The 11,368-nt window shown below is 31.2% G+C and overlaps 2 protein-coding genes across 2 annotated transcripts; one reads left to right on the top strand and one right to left on the bottom strand.

Moving 5' to 3' along the window:
* The first annotated feature begins 200 nt into the window (after positions 1–200).
* On the top strand, positions 201–1,886 carry LOC125202778. Its single transcript, XM_048101242.1, has 3 exons — positions 201–335; positions 422–583; positions 1,549–1,886. Exons 1-3 carry the CDS (start codon positions 294–296, stop codon positions 1,708–1,710), a joined length of 366 nt encoding a protein of 121 aa, XP_047957199.1. The 5' UTR covers positions 201–293; the 3' UTR covers positions 1,711–1,886.
* Positions 1,887–3,574: 1,688 nt separating this feature from the next.
* On the bottom strand, positions 3,575–5,124 carry LOC125219658 (blue copper protein-like). Its single transcript, XM_048121700.1, has 2 exons — positions 4,894–5,124; positions 3,575–4,112 (listed from the first exon to the last, which is right to left on the bottom strand). Exons 1-2 carry the CDS (start codon positions 5,117–5,119, stop codon positions 3,700–3,702), a joined length of 639 nt encoding a protein of 212 aa, XP_047977657.1. The 5' UTR covers positions 5,120–5,124; the 3' UTR covers positions 3,575–3,699.
* Between the last annotated feature and the right edge of the window lie 6,244 nt (positions 5,125–11,368).

Genomic DNA, 11,368 nt, shown 5'->3' with positions numbered 1-11,368 from the left:
CAACTCAAGCTTGGAAAGAACTATTTTGGATTCGAGCCACAAATAGCTCTCAAATAGCTTTATTCTCGACATGGTGTGCATAGATTTTCAAACAAAACGGTGGCATTTCTCAAAGTAAACGAAAGTTTGAGCCCCACAAAAAGAATCAAAAAAAGGTAAAACCCAAGAATTTCTGTTCTCAAACTTTCACTGTTGAGAAGATCCAATCATATGCCAACTCATTCCTTTACTTCTTTCTCTCACTGTCTCACAACAATAAAATCGAAGCCTTTTGCTGAAAACTCACCATTTCCATGTCGTTCTTCCAAATGGGCTTTCCTCCCAAAAAAGATGCTGTGAGATTTTTATAATTTAATTCAAAACGTCTTCATTTTTATATTTATTTATATTAATACTAACTAGTTTGTGCGTTTTAATATAGATTGGCAGAAAAAGCACGAGCAGTGAGATCACTGAGATGAATACTGACGGCGGCGATGCGGTTGTTGGAGACGACGGCGCTTCCGATTTCTGGCCGGTTCAGCGCCCCATTGCGCCGCCGCCGGGAGACAAACCGGTCGAGTGCCCCTTCCCTAGCTCCAGTGTTAGTTTTCTTCATTTTCTTTCTAACATATAAATGTGACATTATTTTTGTGAAAGATTATTGAGTTTACTAGTCAAGACTATTTGTTTGACTTGGAATTAGGAAATAGTAGTGGTTTTTATTTTCTTGAGTTGAATTTTTTGGTCACTAAAGATAATTAGGAAATCAATTTGAATTTTGTTAGTCCAATTGAAGAATCCATGCACTATGTAGTTCTGTTTAATGAGTGTTCCATTACGTTATTTACTAAACTGGAGTTTGTATAGTACTGTAATAAACCGTTACGCATGGCAAAATTAAATGAACAACGAAAACTAAGTTAATTTATAAAAAAAGTTAAGAATTTAAAATAGTGAGATCTCGAATTTATATGATTCATAATTAAGGTTGTATTAAAAGTTTCTTCATTTTAAAGTAAATCATTTATTACGAGTATTTAAAACAAGATCTGATCTGCTTCACTTTTACTAATTTAATATATATAGTCTGTTTTTTTTTTCTTTACACCATGTAGTATAATAGTATCAATATATATTTAACTCTAGTTATAGGAAGGATTTTTTTAGCTTTACGATCCAAGAAGTAGGACCCACAAATAAATGTTTACATTCCGCAAAATGTGAGTAAAAGTAAAAGCTCTAACTTTACTTTTTTATACTACATTTGCGGCTATACTACAAAATTTATACACTGTTTTTTTTTTAGTTTTATTGTATTTTCTAACACTAGTTAATTAGTATGTGAAGCATACTCAAATTGTCGCCGGCGAGATTAAATGATAGATGGATAATAATTCTTCAATGACGTGAAAAAGAAAGTTCTTCATGTAGTACTACTTTCTTTTTCATCCATTTTTTCTTATTGGTAATTGTAAAAAAAAACTCAAAGACCATTTAATGGTAAATAGACTCAAAATTGCGATTTTTGGTCTCAAACATAAATCATTTAGCGTTTATGGGTTACAGGAGCTGCGATTTTCAAGGAGGTCTACGGAACCTATGAGTAAGAGGCGTCATAGTGTGAGCCACGACGGAGACCATTACAAACGCCTTATTTTCCCAGAGAAATCACACTTCTTCAAAGGCAACTTCAACACTACCACAAGCTTTAGGTTTAATAAGTTTTAATCAACTCAGTGAATGAGATATATGTGACAAAATATTTCCCATATAAATATAGTTCTATATATGGTTTGCTAAGTTTCAATATTTGTACCATTTTCCTAGCCACTACTTAATTATATCAATCTCGACACTTTTTCTTGTGTACTTAATTACTTTTATGAAGGCATATATTTTCCTCTTTTTGCCTAGCTACAATTAGTGAAAGTTTTTTCTTGTGTACTTTATTTGTTGATAATATTCTTTTGGCTCCCATGTTAATTATGATTAAAGTGAAAAGGTAATATATGAGTTGGTATTAGCTGTTCTATAAATCGATCAAATTAGATACTGCATGAAATTCGATCAGTTGGAAATATTATGAACATTAACATTATTCGTAATTGTTTTTTTTTTTGGTTACAAGAGAGGGCATAGCCCTTATATGGGTGAAATTAGTAATTACTACCTCTGTCCCTGAAAATTTGATACAGTTTACCATTTCGGTCCGTCCCTGAAAATTTGATACACTTCACTTTTACCATTTTTGGTAGTGGACCACATATTCCACTAACTAATTCCTACTCACATTTTATTATAAAACTAATACTTTAAAAGTAGGACCCACATCCCACCAACTTTTTCAACTCACTTTCCATTACAATTCTTAAAACCCATGTCGGGTCAAAGTGTAGCAAATTTTGGGGGACGGAGGTAGTAGTATTTATCAATTCTACAAGTGATACTTTTTTATCTCTAGCAATATATAGTTGATAAAGTTTATTTATAGCCGGATTCAATATGACTTCTCGGTAATTAACTTAATTACACTAATTAAGTTAACTTAACTAATGATATTAACACGAGGGCCCTGATGGAAACCTAAAAAGTAGTGATTACCTATCTTTTACATAAAAATCTTGTATAATAATGTAGACAGATCCTCTGATAATTACAGAAAGCTGAAACGCACCGTTCCAATGAATATGAATATCACCTAAAATTATGGATCTAATCTGTAATGCACTTTAACCTCAAAAGAGGTAAAATCTGTAATGCACTTTATGTTAATCATAAAACATCACTAGTAATCAAAGTGCATGTAATTGTTTGAACTTTGAAGGCCTTTCAAATAATGAGTTACTATATTCTAATATGCCAATAATTTAGTCAATTACTACTTTACTTTTTGTTTGAGCATCTAAAAATGTGTTTAGCAAACAGGGTTGTGTCACAACTCACAAATATGTCCCCCTTTCATTGTTTTTTCAAAAATTGTCAAACGCAGAACAGTACAATTGTTTGCAAAATGGGTACTATCTCGAAGATGACATCTGGTATGGTCGCCGACTTTTGTCAAGACCTTTTCGTGTCCAACTTACCCGAAAAGAGCCCGATTTGTGAAGAAGCATGATGAGTTAGCAAGAAAACATGATTATCCATGGTGAAGGGTTCAACGCTCCTAATTTTGAGCCATATGTAGTACAAGGACGTCTTAGCCGATATTATATGTTCGTGCATACATCATACTATAACAAAACATGATTATCCATGGTGAAGGGTTCAACGCTCCTAATTTGGTAGGCAAAGACACCACTAACTCAATGTGTGTATCCGATCTTACACAGCTTGCCTTGAGTCAGCACGCGATAGAGACCAACATGGTCAACCCCAGCATAATATAGTTGAAGAAATCTGGTCACGTTTTAGTCACCTTGAATAGATGTCATGTCGTGCCTAAGATAGTACTTATAGATTGTGTCGATAAGCACGTACATGAACGATATATAAAGCGTTAACGGAATATAGTGCACATGTTATTGTGGATGCCCTAAGAGATAGCTAGAAGTTAGTACATTACTATTAAGTTATATACACTATACAATAAAAATAAGCTAGCAAGTGCACACACATATAATAATATAATCCAATGATGCATAATACAAGTAGAAAAAACATAGCAAAATATGCATAAATCAGCACTGCCTCTATCCTGGTAGTATAATTAATTAACTCTCATACAAAACACATGAAAATTGCAAGAGCATGAAACGCCAAGACCGCCGCCGCCGCCGCCGACAGCCTCGCCGAAGAGGCATAAGGATCCGTGAACCCGCCCCCGGCCGGAACTGCGATGCTGGCAGGCGGCGGCAGCGCGGTCACGGCAGCAGGTGGGGCCGTAGAAACCGTGGTGTTTCCGGGCACTACTCCTCCTCCTCCTGCAGCGGCGGCTGATACGGTGATGGAGAGCTTCATTCCGCCGCCGCAGTGGCCGGGGACGCCGCATATGTAGTAGTGTGGGCCCGCGGTCTTGAGAGAGACGGAGGTGGAGCCGCTGCTGTCGGAGGCGATGGCGTTGCCGACCGTGCATGTCTTGTAGTCGCTCGCACTCACTTCGTCCACCGTGTGCCCCGGTGGATATGTGAACACTGCAACATTTTTATGTGCAATGTTACCATATTTTAATGTAAGGATTGAAATAATATTTTCCTCGAAAAGTCGGTCCGAAAATTTACCGAGAGATTATCAGTCGATAATTTACTACGCACGAGTATCCGTTGGTAATTCGTCGGTGAAATTCGTTTTTAGGTAAATTGACAAAAACAATTTAGTTTACGGAAAATTTGTGGGCCTTCTTGCCAATTTGGCTAAAATTCTTTGTTTTTAAGTTGGTCATTAAGATTTGTTACATAGGGCTGAAGAGTGTATGTTATTGGCATGTTCGTGTTGACTAAGTATTCCGCCTGTCTCCCTGAAAATGACTCATTTTCCTTTTTTTTTGTCCCAACCAAGATGACTCATTATTAAAATTGGAAACAGTTGTTATCTCTACTTTATTCACTCTCTCCGCTTAACACACAAAATAAAGCTGCATAAAATCTTGTGTCGCCCAAAGAAGGGACCATCTTCCTTATAGCAGAGGGATAGTAGAATAGTTTATATTTAAATCTTACATAAAATTCAAACTGTCATACAACTTTGGTACCTAAACTTAATACACCATTTATTTCAAGATAAGTGAAGCATATTTATAGGGACATCACAAACTAAGTGACATAGTTCTTGACCAAAAATAGTTTTTATTACTTTTCCAATAGATGATAAAAATATTAGTGAAAAATACAGTTTCATGATCTTAAACAAGACGATACTCCATGTAACTAAAATAAACATGATGTAAATAAGGAGAAGAAAAAGAAATAATTATACCAAGGGTGTCACCAATGGAGAAGGTCTTATCAGAAGCCCAAGTGCTATAATCTGAACCAATTGACCAACCAGAAGTGTCTCCTACTGTAAAAACAGCTGCTGCAGCTGCTTCTATTCCACATATTATCATCAAGCATGCAATTCCACTTCTTAATCTCTCCATTCTCATTTTCTTTTCTCTTTTTTTTTGAGTAGTTTTGATGGGGATTATACTAAGAAAATGCATGCAGCATTTCTTTATATAAGAGGGAGAGAGAGATTTGGAGTTGCTGACTAGTTACATTATATCTTTTGATGTAAAAGATGTCCTGTAAAGATTCCAATCATCACAACCAAATATGCTATTGAGAAAGATAATACAGTATATGAATTCTTTTCATAAAATTTGACTTTGCTATTATATATTCTAAATTTTGAGTTCTGAATTTGGAGACAACTAATTTGTATAGTGTTTCTTTGTGATGAAATGATTTTTTCACAACAATTTGTTTAAAATACCGAAAATTGAATGATGTTTTACTAATTTTCAGCTTCTCTTGCTTCTATGTGATGTGTATGCTGAAAAAATCCAAGAACATACTGATGATCATAAAGAATTTCATCCAAATACTCTGAGTCAAAGAATCAAAGCAAAGTTGGGTCTTACTTTAATTAATTTTGGTTTTAATAACACGGAAAATATAGCATCCCCATAAACCACAATTCATTCAACTAAGTCTATTTTGGTTACATTAGGCAACAAATTTAAAATTATTTACTGACGATAACTATATTAAAAAGTATACAATTAAAGTATAAAAAGTGGTTACGAGTTGTGATTTTTTGACAATATTTAAGATAGCAAGAAATATCCTTGATTAAAATCAAACAATGGATTTGTCACGCTCATCCAAAATGTGTTAGGTAAATTGTAAGCTAGACTCCATACCTAATGAAATGAAAGCCATACACTATTGTGGTTATTACTATATCTCGACTTTATATGATATTTCAAACATGTTAATTAGTTCTAGAAGTGATAAAAAAAAAACAGTCTAAAAAGCCATGATTGCTTTAAAAATAAGACACCCCTTCAACTATGTTATGTGTCTTGTTTTGAAGCAGGTATAACAGATGTTAGTATGCAGTGAAAGAGTTGGTGAATTAGGTGAAAATGAAATTCTTTTTTCCCAATAAAGCGTTTGCTAATCTTAAAAGAAAATTGAGCAACATTTCCAAAGTATTATCAATATTATCACTTTGAGGCATCAAATAGTACTAATAGATAAGAGATATAAATCATATGTTGGTATGTCAAATTCCAATTTTAGTCTAAAAAAAGGATTGGAGCCCCACTCCTATTCGGGCTCGCACACAGTTAAATCGGTCATAATCTGGTCCGATCCATCATGTCCTTTTTTAATTGAGTCATTTTTAACCATAAGAAATGTAACTTTTTTAATTGAGTCATTTTTCTATTATAGGGGTTCCAAGATAATTGAGTCCTTTTTAATTTTAGCAAAAAATAACTTTCTTTTTTACTTTATTCACCATCCATTTAACACACTATTCTGAAACTTCGTGCCGAAAAGAAATCGTTCAATTAACAAGTAACGAATGTAGTAACGTTTAAAAGTTATTGTGAAGAAGAGATCATATGAATTTAAGGATTGATGTGTTGAAAGGAATGGAAAGGAGATGATTTTGGAGAGTATAGAATAAATTTGGTGATATTTCAACTTTGGAGTAGTTGATGATTAGGGTCCATGTGCCACAATATTTCCCATGCACCATCAATTATCACCTTCCTTTTTACGCTAACATTATAGCTATTGCTTTATTTTTACTTAAATATTACAGGCTGATATGTGTCATTGGAAGTGGGTAGTGTCTTTTGCCCAAATTCAATATCCAACAAACTTAATAATTTAAGGTTTGAAATTGCGTTGAAAATATTTGAACCATGACTTATGTAAAGACTAAATTATGGTGCAACCACTACACCAAAATAAACTATTTACTGTTTCATTAACTGAAACAATATAGTAATATTGATAGAAACCATATTTTTAGGCCCATAAGCCCAGCCTATTTGATCTGAAGCTTTAGGCCCATAGGCATAGAGTTTAGTTAGGGTATATTTGTCTTTTCGGGCGTGGTTTCGGGAGTAATAAACTTGCTTCAAATTGCGCTTAAGAGATTTTCACAAGGGACGCAATTTTGGACTCCTTGAGTAACATAATTTCTAAATATAAAACTTCTTAAATTTATTGAATCAATTATAAAGCTAATTCAATATGGGATGTGTTTTGTCACACCTTTCTTATATGCAATTTTTATCTAATAATATGTGTTTTGTCACGCCTAATTCAACATGCAATTTTTATCTAATAATATGTGTTTTTATCTTAAAAATGATAAATTTAAGAGCTAATTAAGTACAGCAAAAACAAAAAACACAGAACAATTAATCACACAAAATGTTACATTTTGTATATTTTTCAGTTTCTGATAAATAAATTAAAAGTTTACTTTTATCACATATAAGAGAACAAGGCACATCAGTTTATCCTTTTCTATAAGATAAGTTATTATCCTTATTTTTCAAATTATTTGACTAAATTACGAAAAAAGTTTGAAGAAAATATAATCCACGTTCTTTATGTCCAGTCATGTTTCTAAATAATAAACGTTGAAAATCATAATGGGACCAAATGCAATGAATTCGATAGATACATTGAAGACGTGTTTTTCTGTCTTCATTGGTTTAGATTTAATATTACAGAAATTCAGAAAATATATTTTTAAATTAATTTAAACTCTTTTAGTGAAGTTTCTTTGTTTGGGTTGATTTTTTTTAATTTTTCTCACAAGTCTTAAATCGAGTTACTTTTGTTTCTTTTATGATAATTCATAGTTTTAACCAATTTATATCGATTTGGTAAGATCGATAATATCAATGATTCTGTTTTTTGTGTGTGTAAATGTGTTTTCGTTAATGTTTATTAATCATGTATCCATAAATAAATTATGACAATTTTCCAAATCCAAAAGTTTATTCTGAAATTACTGATTAATTAAAATGAAAAAACTAAAAAATATATGAAGATTTGGACTTTCCTCTTCTACATTTTTTTCTGATACGTTTAATGGTTCGGATACAAAGGCATATTCCAAAAGAACGAATCAAATTGGGATGTAGAGATAAATCTTATTATATGAATAGATTAGGTAGTGGATTCGAAGATGTGACCGTATTTACCGTTTCAATTGCGACAACTTGTAGATAATGTGTGTGGATTAGAAGATGTGTACAAATTTTTCGTTTCCATTGCGACAAATTGTAGATTAGGTATGTAGATTAGAAGATGTGTCCCGAATATTCCGTTTCAATTGCAACAAATTGTAGATTGGGTATGTGGATTAGAAGATGTATCCGAATTTTTCATTTCCATTGCGCGACAAATTGTGGATTAGGTATGTGGACTAGAAGATGTGTTCGAATTTTTCGTTTCAATCGCGACAAATTGTAGATAGGTATGTAGATTAGAAGATGTGTCCCGAATATTCCGTTTCAATTGCGATAAATTGTAGATTGGGTATGTGGATTAGAAGATGTATTCGAATTTTTCGTTTTTATTGCACGACAAATTGTAGATTAGGTATGTGGACTAGAAGATGTGTTCGAATTTTCCGTTTCAATCGCAACAAATTATAGATTAGATATGTAAATTAGAAGATATTGTGTCTGAATTTTCGATTTCAATCGCGGCAAGATTTAGGAAGATGTGTACTTGGATTGCAAAAGTTATTCCATTCCACTTCTTTGATCTCACAGTGAAATGTTGCATTAAAATTTAATTTTATTTTATAGTAGTAGTATATCTTAAAACAATTATAATCACAAAAACATACACTTTTTTGCCTTTATTCTATACCAATACAGATGAATCATTCTAAACTAAAAAAAATAGTACTACTATCTTATTATCTGTTTTACTTTATAAATTATCGTGTAGTCTAAAAAATTACAGTATCATTTTTTATAGGGGTGAATGAAGTACTATGAATTAACCAATTGTACTGTAAAATATTTACGAATTGCTAATACTCATTAACTAATAAAAATATTTTATTTTCTGCTATAAAAAGTAAATTAAAGTAAAAGATAATACTAATAATCAAGAAGATGCCCTACACCACATAACTTTTTATCATCCCTTTTTCCTATCCTGAGAGTGAAATCTGATCATTATCCAATTCTGTGTCAGATATCAATATTGGTGGATTTATAATGACTCATATCGCCGCCAATTTCATGATTTTATTCCTCATGATAAATTTAAATAAAAAACTTATAGTCATTGCTAGCTGTATAATAGATAAATTTCTGGCTGCTTTTAGTTTTCCATGCTATCATACAAAATACATAGACCATATATGAAATTAAAAATCAAAATTCTCCTTCGTTTATAGTAGCACTAGTACTTATATTTATTGATATATTTATTTTATATAAATATCTTAAGTATATGGAGTATATATAGATCAAAGTCCATCTCCACACTAGTTGAGGACAAAATTTAAGGTAGCAAATTTTATGGTACTTTTGTTACATTCATTGAATTGGTTAACATAAATAATTGGTTAAAATTATCGAAATAATCAGTATTGTAATTTTCAATTAATTTTTAAAGCCACGATAAACAATCAAATTTTGTACAACCAAAATAAAGTTATATTAATAATTTGATGTATTAGTTATATATTAAAATTATAAATATAGTAAGTGGATAAGTTAAAAAGACTTATTAGCCTTTAACCTCATTTTTATATTTATATTTGAATTTTCTTTCTATTATTTTTAAAATTTGAATTAAAGTAGGCACTAGTTACATATATAATTCTAAAAAAATAAAAAAGTTATAAAAAATCATAAATATATAACCACAATATTATGCACTTTCCATGTACTATATATATATCTAATATTTTAATTAAATTAATAAATAAACTTATTTTTTTGTCAAATAAATAAGAATTTGGTTGTATAAAATTTGATCACTGTAATTTTTAAGACTACTAACTTGAGTAAATTTGATGATTATTTAAATATAATGGGGGTTAAAGAGGAGGTGGAAAATAGAAGTGTGCAGTGAGGCAATAAATGGAAAGCAGAGCAGCGTGTCTGAAAAAGACAAAAGGTAAGCAGTTGCAGCTTCGAAAGCAAAGTCTAGATAGATAGATAGATAACGTCTCCAATTCTGATACTATCATAATAATAATCTCTACCTTGGATTGCGCAATCTCTCTCCCTTCTCTCTATACTCTTCCTCTCTATATGTATATATACATTTTCTGAATTTTCAACACCGTTGACAACTTGCTCCCTCAACTTTTTTATTTTTCGGAAGTAATTTGATTTTAATCAATATGCAAACATGAAACGATAATTGTTTTAGTTCTTGTACTATTATTATTATTATTATTATTATTATTATTATTATTATTATTATTATTATTATTATTATTATTATTATTATTATTATTATTATTATTATTATTATTAAGTATTATATACTCCACCAATCCATTATACTACAAAAATATTACTTCCTCGTTTCTTTATAAGCAATTCATTTCTGTTGAAGCATAATCATAAAAACAACACAATTTTGAGAGAGAAAGAAATAAAAATATGAAAGCGAAGGTGGAAGGCAAATAGATTTAGTATTTATAAATAAAAGATTTAGAATTAAAAAAATTAAAATTGGTCGTTGGGACTAATATTTTGGGCTCATGGTCTGCATCGCATACCAAAGGGCTTAGAGCATGCACAATGCTACGATTACTCTAACTGGCGCCAAAGACTGTAAATCTTGAGGTTAGTATTTCATTATTATTGAATAAAATTTGATCGTAGTATATTAAGGTTCATGAGTTTAATCGAACCTTATATTGTTACATTGTAGTACTCCTTTTTAATTAATGACTTGTTACAGTGTTCTATGCCATTGAGGAAACATGATACTGTGTCACAAACTTAATTATGCATAAGACATGTTAAAAATATTAATTAACGCAACTCCCCCTTTAGTGTCATCCAACTAATGTCTATCACGTAACACAAATTTAATTATTTTGGAGTAATAGTTTGAAGCAATATTTTAAGAAAAAAAATGGAACTTACTACATAGTATTAATTTTATATGGATTTAATAATGTAATTTTCCTTATTTAAATAAAATTTTAATAAATAGCATATCAAATCAAAATACAAATAAAAAATGAGAAAAATAAACCAGACATATTGAACAGTACAAATAAAACATTTCTTAGTGCTCAATTTGATGCTATTAAAGGGCAGCTAGGTTTAAAAAAAAAATTGAAGCATTCTCATCAAATCCATTTTCAGCCCATGCTTGTGCTTGCGACCTCACCCAAACAAATTACATCATCCTATTCCTCTCTATCAAACCATCAAAATACATGCACA

The sequence above is a fragment of the Salvia hispanica genome, chromosome 1 (assembly GCF_023119035.1).
Source record: "Salvia hispanica cultivar TCC Black 2014 chromosome 1, UniMelb_Shisp_WGS_1.0, whole genome shotgun sequence".
Classification (NCBI taxonomy): Eukaryota; Viridiplantae; Streptophyta; class Magnoliopsida; order Lamiales; family Lamiaceae; genus Salvia; species Salvia hispanica.
Note: the sequence above shows the minus strand (reverse complement) of the source record. Positions and strands in the feature narration are given on the sequence as shown.